Source organism: Prosopis cineraria, unplaced genomic scaffold, assembly GCF_029017545.1.
Source record: "Prosopis cineraria cultivar Desert tree isolate PC_DT_omini unplaced genomic scaffold, ASM2901754v1 PC969, whole genome shotgun sequence".
Classification (NCBI taxonomy): domain Eukaryota; kingdom Viridiplantae; phylum Streptophyta; class Magnoliopsida; order Fabales; family Fabaceae; genus Prosopis; species Prosopis cineraria.
The window spans coordinates 17,937-35,626 of record NW_026556294.1 but is presented as its reverse complement, the minus strand read 5'-3'; the positions used below and the strand labels follow the sequence as shown (position 1 = coordinate 35,626).

General features: G+C 37.5%; 1 protein-coding gene across 1 annotated transcript in view; it reads left to right on the top strand.

Moving 5' to 3' along the window:
* Positions 1 to 204: 204 nt before the first annotated feature.
* Positions 205 to 17,690, top strand: part of LOC129298937 (BEACH domain-containing protein C2-like) — a 31,198-nt gene continuing 13,712 nt past the window's right edge. Inside the window, 16 exon segments of the mRNA XM_054937379.1 lie at positions 205 to 466; positions 469 to 753; positions 756 to 772; positions 850 to 918; positions 920 to 991; positions 1,490 to 1,628; positions 1,631 to 1,788; positions 1,790 to 1,840; positions 1,842 to 1,949; positions 3,636 to 3,781; positions 13,515 to 13,584; positions 13,715 to 13,798; positions 14,005 to 14,061; positions 14,151 to 14,219; positions 14,317 to 14,403; positions 14,495 to 14,611. Coding sequence (XP_054793354.1) covers positions 205 to 466; positions 469 to 753; positions 756 to 772; positions 850 to 918; positions 920 to 991; positions 1,490 to 1,628; positions 1,631 to 1,788; positions 1,790 to 1,840; positions 1,842 to 1,949; positions 3,636 to 3,781; positions 13,515 to 13,584; positions 13,715 to 13,798; positions 14,005 to 14,061; positions 14,151 to 14,219; positions 14,317 to 14,403; positions 14,495 to 14,611 — 1,791 coding nt within the window.

Here is a 17,690-nt window from a genome sequence, read left to right as displayed (position 1 = left end):
TCTGTCTGCATTGCGGCCATCACCATTACACTCATGATTGATTAAAGGAAAGAGCTGCTACAAGGGAGAGAAAATGTACCATGTGCTTGCTTGTATAATTCTTCTGCGACATTGAATGTTCAAGAAAAAGTGCACCGAAGATGATATTCCTTAACTTCTTGTATTATTATTAATTTTTTTTAATGTAGCTTCATTTATCTAATCATGAATCTTTTATTTCTTTCAGCTGCTCTTGCTATGATATCTCCAGCTTGGGCTGCTGCATTTGCATCTCCACCTGCTGCAATGGCATTGGCAATGATTGGAGCTGGGGCTTCAGGTGGTGAAGCCCCAGCTCGTGCAACAACTGCCCATCTTAGGCGTGATACCTCACTTCTGGAGCGCAAACAAGTTAGGCTCCACACATTTTCAAGTTTTCAAAAGCCTCTGGAACTCCCTGGGAACGCACCACCACTTCCCAAAGACAAGCTGCTGCGAGAGCTGCTGCTTTAGCAGCTGCTCGTGATTTTGAACGATTTGCAAAGGTTGGTTCTGGACGAGGTCTTAGTGCTGTTGCAATGGCTACATCTGCACAACGAAGAACTGCTGGTGATGCAGAGCGTGTTAAGAGGTGGAGTATCTCTGAAGCTATGGGAGTTGCTTGGATGGAATGTTTGCAGCAGCCAGTTGATACGAAGTCAGTATATGGGAAAGATTTTAATGCTCTTTCCTATAAATTTATTGCTGTTCTTGTTGCCAGTTTTGCACTAGCAAGGATATGCAACGGTCTGAGGTTTGTTCACAAGTTGTGACTGTGATTTTTAATTATTCAGAATGACTTTACTATATGTTAAATTTTTGGTTTGCTAGATTGACAGACGTGCTCAAGTGGATGTAATTACCAGGCATCGAATCCATACTGGAATTCGTGCATGGCGAAAAACTCATTCACCAGTTAATGGAGATGGGAAGTCTTTTTGGGCCTATAGCTGATCAACTAACAACCCACCTCGTGTATGTTGTGATATACTCTACAAACTGGCATCACCATAATTTGCATTCTTTGTATCCTCTCATCTTTTTCTGGCCATACATGCCATCTTTTTAAGAGTAAGGAGACATATTATATGGGGATGCACGCTTCTTGCTTCTTATTTTTCTCTCTTTTGCTAGGCATGAAATTCTAATACTTGGCAAGTTTGGCCATTATGTTTTCTGGCAAACTAGCTTGTGTTCCTGCAATTGTTTATATGTCAAAAGCTTTGATTTTCAATTTTTTTGGGGATGTTTTTTTTTTTTTCACTTCTGCAAAATGAGGGGAATGGCTCTTTTGAGTTGACTCATTGGTTTTCTGTTTGTTTTTTCTTCTTCATTAGGATTTTTTTTTCTTTTGAGGGTTTCTTGTATTTCCAATGTATACTCCTTTAATTAAAATTTTCTCCTATGTAAAGAAAACACTTTTTAGGATTCAATATTTTTTTATTATTAATTTTAGTCTTGAAATTTTTAGGTTTTTTGGAAGCTAGATTTTATGGAAAGTTCTTCAAGGATGAGACGATGTTTGAGGAGGAATTACGAAGGGAATGATCATTTAGGTGCTGCTGCTAATTATGATGATTATTTGGAGGAGAAAAAGGATCAGAATACTCCAATTTGTCAGCGGAAGCAATCTCAATGGAAGAAGTCAATGAAGATGAAGAGCATGCAGAAATTATGAATGGGGATGGTATGGTCAATGGTGCTGAGCCGAAGGGGGAGAATGATCCTAGACTTTCTGAATCAGCTGAACAAGCCCTACATGCATCTGTTTGAATCTACTGGTACTCAAATTGCAAGTGATGAAAATTTTGTCCAAAATTCATTCTGCCGTTGCCCCTGGGTTTGTTTTTAGTGAACTTGATGAAAGAATTGTTCTTGAGCTGCCATCATCAATGGTCCGGCCACTTAAGGTTGTTCAGGGAACCTTCCAAGTAAGTTTTATGGGCTTAGTTGGAAGTTGCTTATATTTTGAAGAGAACTTGCAATTTGATCTGTGAATTGTGATGCCCATGTAGCTTTAATCACTAAAATCTGGTCTTGTGAGTACACAAGCCAGTCGCTGAAAAAATCACTTGTACCAAATTAGTCCTTTTCTTGCTTTGAGTTAATTAGTTATTTTAGGACTGACTCGTATAATCACTGATGCTGAATAGATTTAGCTATATTAGAGATCAAATTATTAATTTACTTTTAACTTGTTAGTGTTACAATGAGATAGTCCCTTTTTGAAACTCTCCTGCAAAGGAAGCTCCAAAGCTATCCCCGAAGATATTGCTGAGATGTAAAAAATGTAAAAATATCAACTTTTAGTGTAAATTAGTGTGTACAAATATGGTTGCTGTAGGAATGAATCAAAATTCTAGGAAAGTGGTGAGAAGATTGGTGGAAAAAACTCACAATCGGGCATGGGGGCACCCTGCTTTTGGCACGTGAAAAAAATGACTATTGTGTTTACCAAATGCTCGTTGGTTTTATTGGATGTTTTTCCACTTGACATGATGGATGAGAAAAAAATGAAGTCTGTCACATTGCACTTTCACTTTAAAAAATTAAAAAAATTGTAGTTAAAAAACCAAGTTGATATTGCTTATATTGAAAGACATTTAATGTTTACAATTACTTTGATGAACAGAAAAAATTCTAAAATCTAGTTTTTGATGTAATTTAAATTTGAAATTAATTATCCAAGGACCAAGAAGTTTAAAGAGCATAGAAGTATAGCTCAGGATTTTAGGTTAAAACTTTTTTCCGTAAGCTTTTCAATAAATGATTTTTTTTTTTTGATGTTTTTTTTTAAATTTTTTTGTAAGGTGAAAATGCAATATGGCATACTTGAATTTTCCTCTCCCATCATGTGACAAGTGGAGTGATAAGCAATAAAGCTAACATGGATTTCACATGGAAGATTTGCTAAACATGATTGTCATTTTTGTGCTTCAAGATGAAGGAACCCAATTACCAATTTGTTGGTTCATTTTTTTTTTAATCTCTTTTTGGGTGAATTTTGATTCATTGAAGAAATTGTCATGAAGTTTTGCTAAAAATTTTGGTTATGAAAAATATGTTTAGCTCAGGTCTTATTTAATTGATGTTAAATTGAGAAGTAATCACGAATATACGAAATGTTTGAACGTGGTTTTGATGTCTGCTGCCTTGGAACATCTCCGCTAAAGTAGTTTTAAAAGATTTGGTAACAAGAGGGGAATTCAAAGTTTTGGAGCAATGTATGTTCAGCTTTCTTTCATTTAGCAATTTTTAATTTAGGGCATCTTCTGTAGTTGTGTCAAAATGGATTTTACTTTTGTTCTACGAGCACTTTTTGTCTTCCAACTTTGTTGATGTGTTCTTTTCCCACGTTTTTTGTAACTTCTGCTTGCCTGGAAACAAAATTATGTGGATTCTTTTGTAGAGAATTACTACGTGGCAAATTTCTGTGGAATATTTGAAGCGTAAAATTACTAACATTCTTATTTTTTTAGGGGTACTATTTGCACTAATATTCTTATTCATGAAATTTCAACAAACTTTTATTTTGAGGGAAAGATGTAAAATATTTTGAATGTCTTCGCCCAGCTATGCTATATGTAGTAATGCAGAGTGCCCTTCTCCTGTTGAAGGTAACCACTAGAAGGATAAATTTTATAGTTGATAACAGTGAGAGCAGCACACCAAAGGAAGGGTTAGACCCCAGTTTTGAGGAAGGGGACCAAGAAAAGGACCGCAGCTGGTTAATGTCATCTCTTCATCAAATTTATAGCCGGAGGTGAGCCTCTCTCTCTCTAAATTAAGAAGTATTTAAGAATTTTTTCCTTGTTTTTGTATTTCCTTGCATTCAAGTCTGAGTAAATTAACTTACGTAATATCTGTCCAAGAGGAAATAGTTTTAATCACCACAAGAGTAGGGAAATATTTTGCAGTCCTAAAATCTTCTGGAGCTTTAGATCCTCTAATATGAATAAAGAAGAGCAAGGGAGAGACAGTGAAATAGAGAATAGAGAAGACTCATATTTCATAGATTCAAAACTTCCTCTTTCTCATGACTCCATTGCTCAAAACTTATTGCAACTAACTCAAATGCTTCAATTTATACTTGAAGACCACCGGATGAAATCACAAATTGACTAAAATATCTCGATTTTTTGATATAGAAAGAACAACTTAACCCCATCCCTTGAGATGATCTGCATCATAAGTTTATAACCTTCACCCTCAAGAACACCCTTTTCCCAATAGCTGATACTGCTTAGCATAAGCTGGAAATTTTCTCTGATAGTCAAACCAAATCATCCATATTGCATCCTCAATTGGACACCATTGCTACTGAAATAGGACCTCAGTAATGGCATGATAACCTGCAACGTATTGCCCATTGTTAAAGAGCGTCATTCTCCTTATTAGAGATGGAAAGTGTTGACATTCAATTAGGGTTTTTTTTTTAAAACTGACCACAGTTTTTATTTTATTTTATTTTTTTATTTTTTGTTTCATTGCTATTATTTCTATACAATTATTTTTTTTATTTTTTTAGGAGAGAATCATTAGATATTTAATCTAAACAGATGTTATTGATTTACCCTAGATTTTTTTGGCTAAGGAGGCAGGCTTGTTGTCTCTGCTTATAAACTCACCTATGAGCAATAATATTCATCATCAGACTGAAAATCATTAAGGGTTCAGCCAATTTCTTCACCTATCATCTTGGCAGGCAGCCCAATCATCAGATAACCTATAGAGTGTCAAATTTCGACTAGGTTTGATGAGAATTTCCCAATCTCAATGTGACTTTGAGATATTGTGGCATTTTCTTAACTCCTTGTCAGTGCTCTTCAATTGGTTGACTAAATTGGCTTTGTTTATTAATTGCAAAATTGATGTCTAAACTTGTGTGCCTAAGATACTAAAGGCATCCAACAGGACTGTAGCACCTTAGAGGTACACTCGTTCTTAGCATTTTTCTAGTGGCCATCAGAGTTGGAGCAGAAGCTGAATTGCTTGTACTAAATTTATTTAATAGATTCTCTACATACCTATGATGACAAGCAGATAAACCCAGAATCATCTCTGAACCAATATCCCAAAATTTTGCTAGTTTCTTATCTAGTGAGTTGATTGGAGTCTACTCTCTTCATTTTCTGTCTTTGTATTTTGTATTGTTTTCCATTCTTCACTTTCTGCTTCAATTGAACCTTTTGCACTATTGTAGCTTAGTGTTACGGGGCAGGAGTACTTGAACCTTTCTTTAATCCGTGTTTTTGTTGCTGTATATATGTATGTTGGGTGTTATAGGGTGTTGAGTTGGATCTTGTAACCTTAGTATTTCTTCAGTGGAATAGTTAAAAATGCTCAATATCCACGATTGGTTTAGCTTGAGTAAGAGCAAGATGAAATACATGCTTTGGCAAGTTTGAGATGATTTGGATGTAAAAATTACAAATCAGACCAAACCACTAGTGACAATATTCGGGATTGATACTATAAAATGATAGTGAAATTGATGGAGTTGTTACACATGCTACAAGCTGGTGGTTGAAATGGATGAAGGCATCAATATTATTTGTGATCACAAAGTTTCTACTAAGTTTAAAGGGAAGTTTTATCAAATTGCTGCAAGAGTAGCAATATTATGTGGTAGTGAATGTTGGATATTAAAAAGTTAACAAGATAGGGTAGCATAAAAGATAAGATTTGTAATGACTGATAGAGCCCATTATTTTCATAAGACATATCAGAGGAAGTCAAAGGGGAGGAATAACTCTAGTGGAAATACTTTAACTGGTCCAGGGACTTATCCGTCAGTCCCTAGCCGTAAGGAACAGTGATTTGTAATCTTTTGTCATGATTATAATCTTTTGGGTAGTATGGGCCGTGTGTAAGCCATACTGAGGGTATTAGTAGTCTTTGGCTTGGAGAGTGGGAGGAGAGAAGAGAGTGGTGAGGAGAGACTGGCCTCTCGAATGCCAGTGGTAGGGAACTTGTATTTTGAAGCTTGAAATCTAGTGGCTGGAGTTATCTTGATTTATAGAGGAAATAGAGTTTTTTGCCAGAATCAGAGAGTGTCCTTGTAACTCTGATTCGGTCCATTCAGCTCATTATTATAAAAAAACTCAGCATTTTCCTCTCATATTTAGTGCTGTTATTGTCTTAATTTAGTGTTTCTGTTGTATTATTGGTTGGGTCACATTATTTGGTATCAGAGCGGTGAGATTTCTGGGTAAATTGAGAGAGAAGTTATGGCTGAGAGAGTACAATATGCTGACCAAGAAGTACAGGAGTTGAAGGAGACAGTTGGGGTATTAACTAAGGATGTAGGTGACATCAAAGATACATTGAAGGCAATTACCGAAACACTGGGGCAGATAGAAAAGAGGATACCAGGGCCACGTGTGGAAGAACAAGAAGGAAATCATCATGAGGAGGCTTCTGCGACGAACCCAGGGGGAGATACTGAAGGTGGCAAGTATCGAAAATTAGAGCTACCTGTTTTCTTTGGCGAGGACCCCATTGGATGGCTTTTCAGAGTCGAACGCTATTTTCACGTGAATTCTGTAACAGAACAGCAAAAACTGGAGGCAGCCGTGGTATGTCTTGAAGGTAAAGCTTTAAACTGGTACCAATGGCTCGATACAAGGACTCCACTGAGCAACTGGCCTGAGTTCAAAAGAGAGTTGTTGCGACGGTTTCATTCCTCCCAACCCGGAGGTGAGTACGAGAGGTTATTCACAGCTAAACAAGAGAAATCTGTGCTTGAGTTTGTAGAAGAATTCGAGTTATTGTCAGCGCCATTAAGGGAAGCTTCAGAAGAATGCTTAATTGGAGCTTTTCGTTCTGGGCTTAAAGATGAAATTAGGGCGGAGCTGAAACTCGCCAAAACTACCACATTGAGAGACCTGATGGAGGTGGCCGTGTGTATTGACGAGAGAAATCAAATGCTGGCTGAAAGTAAGGAGTCTAAGGCAACCCGAGCCCAACGCACCCATTATGGGCCAAGATCCGATTCGGCCCAACCAGTGTATTCTGCACGTGTAGCCCATGTGATAGAAGGCAGCAAGCACGCGACAACACCAGCGTCTTCCTTCACAGAAAACACGAGGCGGACTGACGCAAAAACAGAGCATTCGAAGGCTGGGAGTACATCGAACTGGAGTTCTGCAGTGAGGAAAGGAAGCAATTCTCGGCGCCTATCTGATGCTGAAATCGCAAGAAGGAGAGAGCTAGGGTTGTGTTTCAAGTGTGGTGATAAATATAATCCCACTCATCAGTGTAAGAACAAAAATCTCCAAGTTCTGATCATGGAGAAGGGAACGGACCGAACACTTGAGGAGGAAGAAGTAGAACCTGAACCTGAACTTGAAGTCGAAGGTAATGAGAATTCTGAAAAAGAGACGCAGATGGAGTTGTCTTTAAACTCCATGGCGGGATTCAGCGACAACCATACCATGAAGGTCAAAGGGACCATTGAGGGCACTGAAGTGATCATACTCATTGACAGCGGGGCCACTCATAATTTCATTGCTGAGGATTTGCAGAGCAGGTTGAAACTACTCACTGATGAAATTTCTGAGTATAAAATTACAGTAGGCGACGGCTTTACGTTGAAAGGGAGAAAGCGTTGCAAGGATCTCTGTATGAAGGTACAAGGGCTTAATATCATTCAGACTTTTTACCCATTCCCCCTAAGTGGTGTTGATGCTGTATTGGGAATGGAATGGTTGAAATCACTGGATGATGTGAGAGTGAATTGGAGCCGACTAACGATGAGGATTGGTGAAAAAGGAAAGCAAGTTTTCCTACAAGGGGACCCAACTCTCACCAGAGCACAAGCCACCTTCAAATCCTTAATGCGCTCAGTAGGGAAGAAAGGGGAGGGATTCTTGATTGAATATAATGGCCTGACCAGTAATGGTGAAAGTACAGAAATTCTGAACCCGGAAATTCAAACATTATTGGAAAATTTTCCAATGGTTTGCCAAGCTATTGAGGGGCTTCCTCCATCTCGCTCCAAGGATCATGCTATTATAATAAAACCGGGGGAGCAACCACCAAATATCAGGCCTTACCGATACCCCTACTTACAAAAAAATGAAATAGAGAACATGGTGAAAGACATGTTGAAATCTGGAATTATACGGCCTAGCAACAGTCCTTACTCAAGCCCGATATTGCTAGTGAAGAAAAAAGATGGAAGTTGGAGGTTTTGTGTTGACTACAGGGCATTAAACAAAATTACAGTTCCTGATAAATTTCCCATTCCCGCTATTGATGAGCTACTTGACGAATTGAAGGGAGCCACAGTGTTTTCAAAGCTGGATTTAAAGTCCGGGTACCATCAAATCCGAATCAAAGCAGGGGATGAACACAAAACAGCATTCAGGACACATGAGGGACATTATGAGTTTAAGGTGATGCCATTTGGATTAACCAATGCTCCCTCAACCTTCCAGTCCTTGATGAATGAGGTATTCAGGGAATATTTGCGCAAGTTTGTGCTGGTTTTTTTTGATGATATTCTTATATACAGCAGTGATGTAACCGCTCACTTGAAGCATCTGAGGACAGTATTTTCCGTCCTGAAAGAAAATCAGCTCGTGGTAAACTTAAAGAAGTGCAGCTTTGTTCAGTCCAAGATTGAATACTTGGGGCATCTGATTTCAAAAGAAGGGGTTCAAGCCGATCCAGCCAAAATAGAGAGCATGATGAAGTGGCCAAAGCCTAAGAATGTGAAATCCTTGAGAGGATTCCTAGGGCTGACTGGATACTATCGTCGTTTTGTCAAGAATTATGGGAAGATTGCTAGTCCTCTCACTGATTTACTCAAAAAAGACTCATTTAAATGGTCAACGGAAGCAGAAACGGCTTTTGAAAAACTCAAAACAACTATGACCACACTACCTGTGCTTGCAATGCCTGATTTTACCCTTCCTTTTGAGTTAGAAACCGATGCCTCTAGCACTGGTGTAGGGGCTGTTCTAACACAGCAAGGCAGACCTGTAGCATACTATAGCCAAAAACTCTCTACTCGAGCACAACAATGCTCCATTTATGAAAGGGAGCTCATGGCTATTGTCATGGCAGTCAAGAAATGGCGGCATTATCTTTGGGGGCATAAATTCATCATTCGTACAGATCAAAAGGCCTTGAAATACTTGCTGGAGCAAAGAATAGTGGAAGAAAACCAGCAGAAATGGGTCTCTAAATTATTGGGATACAAGTTTGAAATTGTGTACATGCCTGGGAAAGAGAATAGGGCTGCTGACGCATTATCCAGACAAGAAGAATCACTGGAATTGCTGGCATTTTCTTTATGGCAATATAATGATGTGGAAGACTGGGAGAAAGAGGTACAGGCTGACCCAAAATTGAGAAAAATTCTGCAGCAACTGATCACGAATAAAAATGGGGTGGAAGGGTACAGCGTGGTCCATGGCTGCCTGCACTACAGAGGCAGACTGGTGCTACCAAAAAGCTCTATCAGAATTTCCTTGCTACTTAGGGAGTTCCATGATTCTCCGATAGGGGGCATTCGGGTTATTTACGGACCTACAAGAGGCTATCTAATGTAGTGTATTGGGAAGGGATGAAGAGGGATGTCCAGCAATATGTGGCAAGTTGTGAGGTGTGCCAGAAGAATAAGTACCAAGCTTTAACTCCTGCTGGTCTGTTACAGCCATTAACTGTTCCTCAAAGTGTTTGGGAAGATATTAGCATGGATTTCATCACCGGGCTTCCCAAATCAAAGCGGTATGACACCATCCTAGTAGTGGTGGATAGACTCACAAAATATGCACATTTCTTCCCTCTTGCCCACCCTTTTTCTGCAAAGGATGTTGCTGAAAAGTTTGTAGCTGAGGTTGTGAAGCTACATGGCTTCCCTAAAACCATAGTTTCAGATCGAGATAGGGTTTTAATTAGCCATTTTTGGCAAGAATTGTTCAAACAAGCTGGAACTCAACTTTGCCTTAGTTCATCTTACCATCCGGAATCCGATGGACAAACGGAGGTGATAAATAGAAGCTTGGAAACTTACTTGCGTTGTTTTGCCAATGAGAAGCCTACTCAATGGGCTAAATGGTTGTCTTGGGCTGAATATTGGTATAATACTTCATTTCATAGCGCGGCGGGCATGACACCTTTTAAGGCAGTGTATGGAAGGGATCCTCCTACTTTTTAAAATTTAGTGGCGAACCCTCAGCTGTAGAAGACGTGAATGCACAGATTCAGGTTCGAAATCAGATCATTGAGCAATTACGGGAAAATTTGGCTAAGGCTCAAAGCAAAATGAAGGTGCAAGCTGACAAGCATCGTAGGGATGTGCATTTCGAAGTGGGGGACCTTGTTTATGTGAAACTTCGACCTTATCGGTTGAAAACCCTGGCTCGGAGGGACAATGAGAAGCTTAGCCCACGTTTCTACGGACCTTTCAAGGTTCTTGAAAAGATCGGGACTGTGGCCTACAAGCTGGAACTCCCACCCACTGCCCGCATTCACCCTGTATTCCATGTTTCTCAGCTAAAGCAAACAGTTTCAGCTACTGTGGTACAACCTTCCATTCCCCCAATACTTTCTAATGAATTTGAATTGCAGGTGCAGCCTCAAGATATAAGAAAGGTTTGCAAGCTTATGAACGGACAGCGAGAGGTGTTGGTTAAATGGCAAGATTTACCAGAATTTGAGAATTCCTGGGAATGTGCAGAAATGATTTGCCAACAGTTTCCAACTTTTCCCCTTGAGGACAAGGTGAAACTCTTAGGGGAGGGTAATGATAGAGCCCATTATTTTCATAAGACATATCAGAGGAAGTCAAAGGGGAGGAATAACTCTAGTGGAAATACTTTAACTGGTTCAGGGACTTATCCGTCAGTCCCTAGCCGTAAGGAACAGTGATTTGTAATCTTTTGTCATGATTATAATCTTTTGGGTAGTATGGGCCGTGTGTAAGCCATACTGAGGGTATTAGTAGTCTTTGGCTTGGAGAGTGGGAGGAGAGAAGAGAGTGGTGAGGAGAGACTGGCCTCTCGAATGCCAGTGGTAGGGAACTTGTATTTTGAAGCTTGAAATCTAGTGGCTGGAGTTATCTTGATTTATAGAGGAAATAGAGTTTTTTGCCAAATCAGAGAGTGTCCTTGTAACTCTGATTCGGTCCATTCAGCTCATTATTATAAAAAACTCAGCATTTTCCTCTCATATTTAGTGCTGTTATTGTCTTAATTTAGTGTTTCTGTTGTATTATTGGTTGGGTCACATTAGACTATATAAGAGGACAAGTTATCTCAGCACTTATCAAGGAGAAAATGGTGGAGATTTTTTAAGTTGATTTAGTCTTTATAAAGAAGGCTGACAAAGGCTCTAGTGAGGTGGGGTGAGGACACTTAAGGAAGTTATCAATTGAGATTTTTTGGTGAATTATAGTAGTGTTGTACGATTCATATAGCTAATTCCATTTAGTAGGATAAGAGTTGTTGTTATTGCGTTGTTGTTGTTATATTGTTCCAAGTTTTAGTTAGAGAACTTCATTGGTTCCTAACCAATTCCATCTACAAGCTTTTTCAGTTTTGTATTCAAATCTACTTGAGGCCCTGTTTGGTATCCAAGAATTGAAAGTAAGGAAATTGAATCAGACATGGAATCTTGATCTTTGCTTCTTTGGTATGACACATTTAAGATTCTTAAGAATCCTTAATTTGACAAAATCCTTGGAATCAGATTCCTTCGTTTCCCCTAAAGAATCCAATTCTTTTCCATGGTCCCCTATTTTGCCCTCTCCAACCAATTTGACATCGAGCTTCAACCTTTGTTGTCACCATTGACCTTCAACCTCCAGCCTTTAACGAACCATCACCTGCAACAACACAAAAAGCTTCTCCAGGTTCAATCATGTTATTTGTTGTAGTTTTGGTTCAATTTCTTTTGTTCTGTTGCTATCTCGAGATCTTTTAGGTTCAAGTTTTTCCTTTTTTGTTCCAGCAAAAACTTGAGCACAACATCCATGGCAGTGATAGTCTTCCACCAACCAGCTGTTTCGCTTAACTCTGCTGGCTTCTCCTTTTCTGAGATCCCTCAGAACCTTATGGTGACACTTGGCTCCACCTTTTCTGAGACCCTTACCTCCCTTATCTGTTCCAGACATTGTTGATGTTCTCTGGTTTCTGAATCATGGACTTCAGACAATTAAATCTGAAGAGTGCGTTATCGGTTTTGGCTTGAAATTTTACCCTGAAGTCAATGATTAAAGGATTTTTGTGCAGAGGGGCATGGTGCTGGGTTTTCACTGATTTGTCTTCAATTGTGGAGGGAGATATTTTTTATCTGGGTTATTTTAGTCATTTAATATATAAATATGCATACTAAATAATAAATAATACACGGATTCCATGTGAATATCAAATATACTTTTATAACTCAATTTTATTCCATTTCCTATTTTGATTTTGATCTCAATTTCATCAGAAACTCTTCCATCATACCAAACAAGGCCTGAGTTTCTTCAAGTTTGCTATTAAGTGTCCCTATTTCTTTTGATTGGAGTTTACTTATTTGGAAAATTAGACTACGCATCTTCCTCTTCACTGCTACCATTCTTAAAATTTACTACCAACAATCATCTTCAGCTTCTCTATTTCTTTTTCTTCCATATGCAATTGTTATAAATCCACATATGCAATTAGGGTAGTTTTCTTTTGGTTGTGGTGGTGATGGTACAGGTAGTTGTTGAAAAGACAATGGTGCATGAGGGTGTAATTTTAATGACAAGGTAATTTGACAACGGTGAAGAAAAATAATATCTGCTGTTAAAAAAATTATAAAATGTTACTTATCATGGCTTATCCCTTTCCTCTTGATGGAGAACGTTGTATGGTCAAGTGCTAACTATAAGCTTATAAAATTCTGTGTCAACCAAATGTATTTTATGCTTGGACTATATTCGGTTATTTTGACCTATCCAGCCATATGATGCACAGAATGGAGCATCTGAGGTCTTATTGGTAAGATATCAATATAATGGAATCCCTTTGCCCTTTCTATCTTCCACTTTAGGCAGGAGAGTCTAGTCCATCAATTCTCCTAATTTGTAATCTTTTTTATTTTCATCAAGTTACTTGCTAGGGACATTTTTGTTCCTTGGAAATCCATCTGGAAGCTTGATGCTCCTTTAAAGTTGAAGTTGTTTGTTTGGACGTCAGCACAGAGTAGATTTGATGATGATGAAATCTTGTAAAATTGCAAATAAATTTGGTTGGTGGGAAACGCTTGATTTTCAGGGGTTCCTCCTTGCTTTTATTTTGTGGCATGTCTCTGATATCTCTGCTTCTCTGTCTAGTTCTCTTTACTTATTAGTTTTCTTATTCAGGAGGATATCTTATCCTCTTCTCATGCATTTTGTGAACCATCTGGAAATTTCTTCTATAAAACAATAGAATATATTTTTTCGTGCTTAAAAGTTGAATTATCTTCTTTTGAAGATTTAGTCCAGTCGATTTGAGTGTTGATTTCTGCTGCAGATATCTCCTTAGAAGAAGTGCTTTGGAGCTCTTTATGGTTGATCGATCAAACTTTTTCTTTGACTTTGGGGTACTGATTAGATGTGCTTCTTATTTAGTACTCTCAATTGCCATATTATTCTGATTATTTTACTGATAATTCAGCATTGGTACTTGATAATCCTATGTTTTACCTGTCTCTTTCCTCTTTTCCTCTTCAGAGTATTGAGGGCCGAAGAAATGCATATCGAGCAATTGTCCAAGCACGTCCTCCACATTTAAACAACATATATTTGGCAACGCAGGTTGATTCCTTTCAATGACTATATTATTCCCTTTCATTGCCCCTTTTTTCCCTCTCATTCTGTCTTGTCTTATGATAAGTATTTATGTAAATAAATTTTAGTAAATAAATTTCAGTTCCATTTTCATGTTCTCTGCAGTTTAATCTTTGATAAAGGATTGATCTTTTTGGTCCAAATATAAAAAACCAACCTTTTTGTTTTTGCAGAGACCTGAACAACTTTTAAAAAGAACTCAACTTATGGAGCGCTGGGCTAGGTGGGAGGTATGAAGCATGCCTTAATTCATTAAATATGCTTTGTTTCTTGGTTTGCATCCTCAGAAGTATATGAAATTCATGTTTTCCTTGTGCAGATCAGCAATTTTGAATATTTAATGCAGCTCAATACATTGGCTGGGCGTAGTTATAATGATATCACTCAGGTTGATCTTCATTTTTAATGCATTACTTTGTATTCTTAATCTCTTGCACCTATCTTTATTCCCTTAATAATGTATCACTGCAATGTATACCTGGCAGTATCCAGTTTTCCCCTGGGTTCTTTCTGATTACAGTTCAAAGAGCTTGGATCTTTCTAATCCTTCTTGTTACCGAGATCTGTCAAAGGTTCTTTTCCTGAATGTTCCCTCAAGCAGTTAATGTTTTTCTTATTTTGTATTCTTTTTATTTGCTACCAAAGCATTTGATTTTGTTGCAGCCTGTTGGTGCACTGAACTCTGATCGACTTAAAAAATTTCAAGAGAGATACGCTAACTTTGATGATCCAATCATTCCCAAATTCCATTATGGATCACACTATTCGAGTGCAGGAACGGTGGGTCTTCCCTTCATTTTCCTGCATTTTTGACCATTTTTATCATTGTAGATTGTTCATATTGCAGTGTGCTCTGTATGTATCTGCTATTGCATTTTCGTTGTTGGAAGTTGGATCTTGGGCTAGTTTGTTTACTCTGTGACATCACTGTTAATAACGCACTCCTGGTCAAGTTGTTTTAGTTTAATTTTGAATCTGATGGAAACCAAAGTAGTGTATGATTCTCAAGTTATACATTGTGTGGCATGGGATGCTTTTTGGTATATTTAAGTGGGTATTGTCTCACTTCAATTGCTCACTTTTGAGATTGGTTCCTATCCTCTTTTGGCCCATGAATCAGTATCAGAGGTAGTAACCAGCAATTTCGAAGAAGTGCTAACTGTGGAGGGTTGATCAGGGACGGTACTACATATATTCATTAAGGGGCAACCGTTTCCCAAGACCATATATGTATATATAAGCAATTGTCCTCACCCCCTAAGGTTTCTTACTTCGCTTTCTCATGCTGTCTACATAGCAGCAGCCAGGCACACACTGCAGACGAAATTAATTGAAAAAAAAAAATTTCAAAACATCTTTTTATTATTTTGGAAGACATATTATCTTCTCCCCATAACTAAGTAATTTAATATTGTTTTATATGTATTATACGTATAATACCTTTTTAACAAATTTGAATTTTCCTATAATATTTATCTATTCTCATTAATATTTTAAAGTCTTAAATATATATATTCTTAGAAGCATACTTCAAATACTAATAGCATATTCTACTCTTATTGTCACTCTTTAATAAAATCTATTTCTTTCCTATTTCTTTAATTATACTTTCTACCTCTCGAAAAATTTCAGCTTTATTATAACAAGTAAAAAATAAAATTGTTTGCTGCATATCTCATTGCATATGTTTTAATGATTAAAAATTTATTACATAAATTATAGAAGAATTCTATTCAATTGATAAATATTGAATTAGATGATTCAACAATTAATAATATTTTAAGACCTAAATTTTTTATATTGAGATATTATTGTAGTCTCTTATTCTTGCTATAAAGTATCTTAACTTCAAAATTTTGATGAGTTTTGTAACTATTCTTATCTAGCAAATACTTAAAATAATTTTAATAATTATCAATTTTCACTCTTTCCCCCCTAAACTTTTTGTACTGGTTCTGTCCTTGATTTGATCTGCAAGGAAGCTAAGTGTTATTGTATTTCTCAAGAGACGGGCATGCTGAATGAATTGGTCAAATGGAAGTACGTTGAATCATTCTTTGACCCTTCTTTGACCCTTTGCAGGGAGAGGCTGGTGGAAGTTGGAGTAAGCAATTCAGTCACGCATACAAAGAAGGGAATAATTTTGCTCATTGACATATAGTTAGAAGTAGGGTTTTGGATTAGTTGTGTTGTATGGTCCTCCTTTGCATATGTAGGAATTTTTGGAAAAGGATAGTGTGGGAATAGGGAGGTTGCAATTAGTTTCTTCTAGATAATTTCCTGGGTTGTTGACCTTGAAAACACTTATGATCGAGTACTAAGACAAGTGCTATGGAGAGCCCCAAAATATAAAGGTTTTTGTATTGCATATATAGGCATGCATAAGGGGGTAACAACTAGTGTGAGAGCAGCTAGAGGTGAGACAAAGGAAATTCTTATAAAGATTGGTTTACATCACAGATCATCTATAAAGTCCCATTGATACACCACGGGCTTTACTTACAAGCACCACAACACAAATACTTAATTTATTTTGAAGATGTGGGATTCCGACTTTAAGTTAAAAACACTCAAATATATGATTACTGCTCAACAAAGGAACTTAAGAAACCATAGTCACTATACCCTTGAAATAGGGATTAAAACAATTATGTTTCCCAAAATGTGCCATTTGCTGCGGCATGTGGTATAGAGCCACGAGTTCCAGCTTTGTGTCATGCACCATGATGCATGTATTAGATTTTGTTGTCATTACAGCAATTTAACATGAACTTCCAATGTGCATCATCTTCACACACGATCTCCGATTAGAGTGATTTAAGTGCTCACACAAAACTCGTAAGACAAGTTACCTAATGAGACAAGTTCGGGAATGATCTGACGGTGGAACCTCAATTTGGACACTCAGGTGTAAAAGTCACTTTTTTTACAAAACCAAGCACCCTAAGTGTTCAAATTTAACACCTTGCCTCATTAGATCATTTTGAGCCTTGAACCAAGTTCAAAAAGACTAAATACACTTGATTGGCATATTATATCACATATCACATGTCATACACACAATTTGAACTTTCAACGCTACCTTTCACACATGTGGGCTTACATGAGGAAACATGTACACTAAGCTTTATCACAACACTATCATTTATACACAAGAACACTTGTTCTATCATCTATACTTGACTTACATAAATGGGGCTAAGTTTCACCATTTAGTCAAAATTCACAAGCCACATGATTCATACACACCTAGATAATATCACAAAACACATACACACTAGTGGAACAAGTTGAACGCTTAACATTCACAAATCTTGCTCATTAGCTAACACCTCTCTTTGCATAGGTACCTATATTTTAGGCACCACAAGTTAGGATAATATCACTTTGCACATATTATGAGCCAAGATTTCACAAAATAACACATTTACACAATTGATTGTAATGGCATTTAAGCCGTCCATATGTTCACATTTATGCACGCTTACACAAATGGCGAAGATGCACATAAAACAGTACAAGCAAGTCACCAAAACAAAGTATACATGTATGCATCTTAGTTGGCAACTCAAACACTTTATATACAAATGTACATTCATTTATTAAAGAGCAGCATTACAATTGTAGTAACGTAGCTACTCTTCTCATGTTTCCTTTCCTGGCCTCTTAGAGGTCTCAGCCTGTGTAACATGAAGTAATAGAGTGAGATATAGGTCCCAGTAAATTGAATAAAGTCAAGCACCGATTAACGGATAAAATTATACACATGAGATAGATTAGTATCATTTTCGCAATAATTCAAGCATAGGTAAGATATAATGCACAGATCAAATGAATGAGCTTGTTTCACTGGAATCCA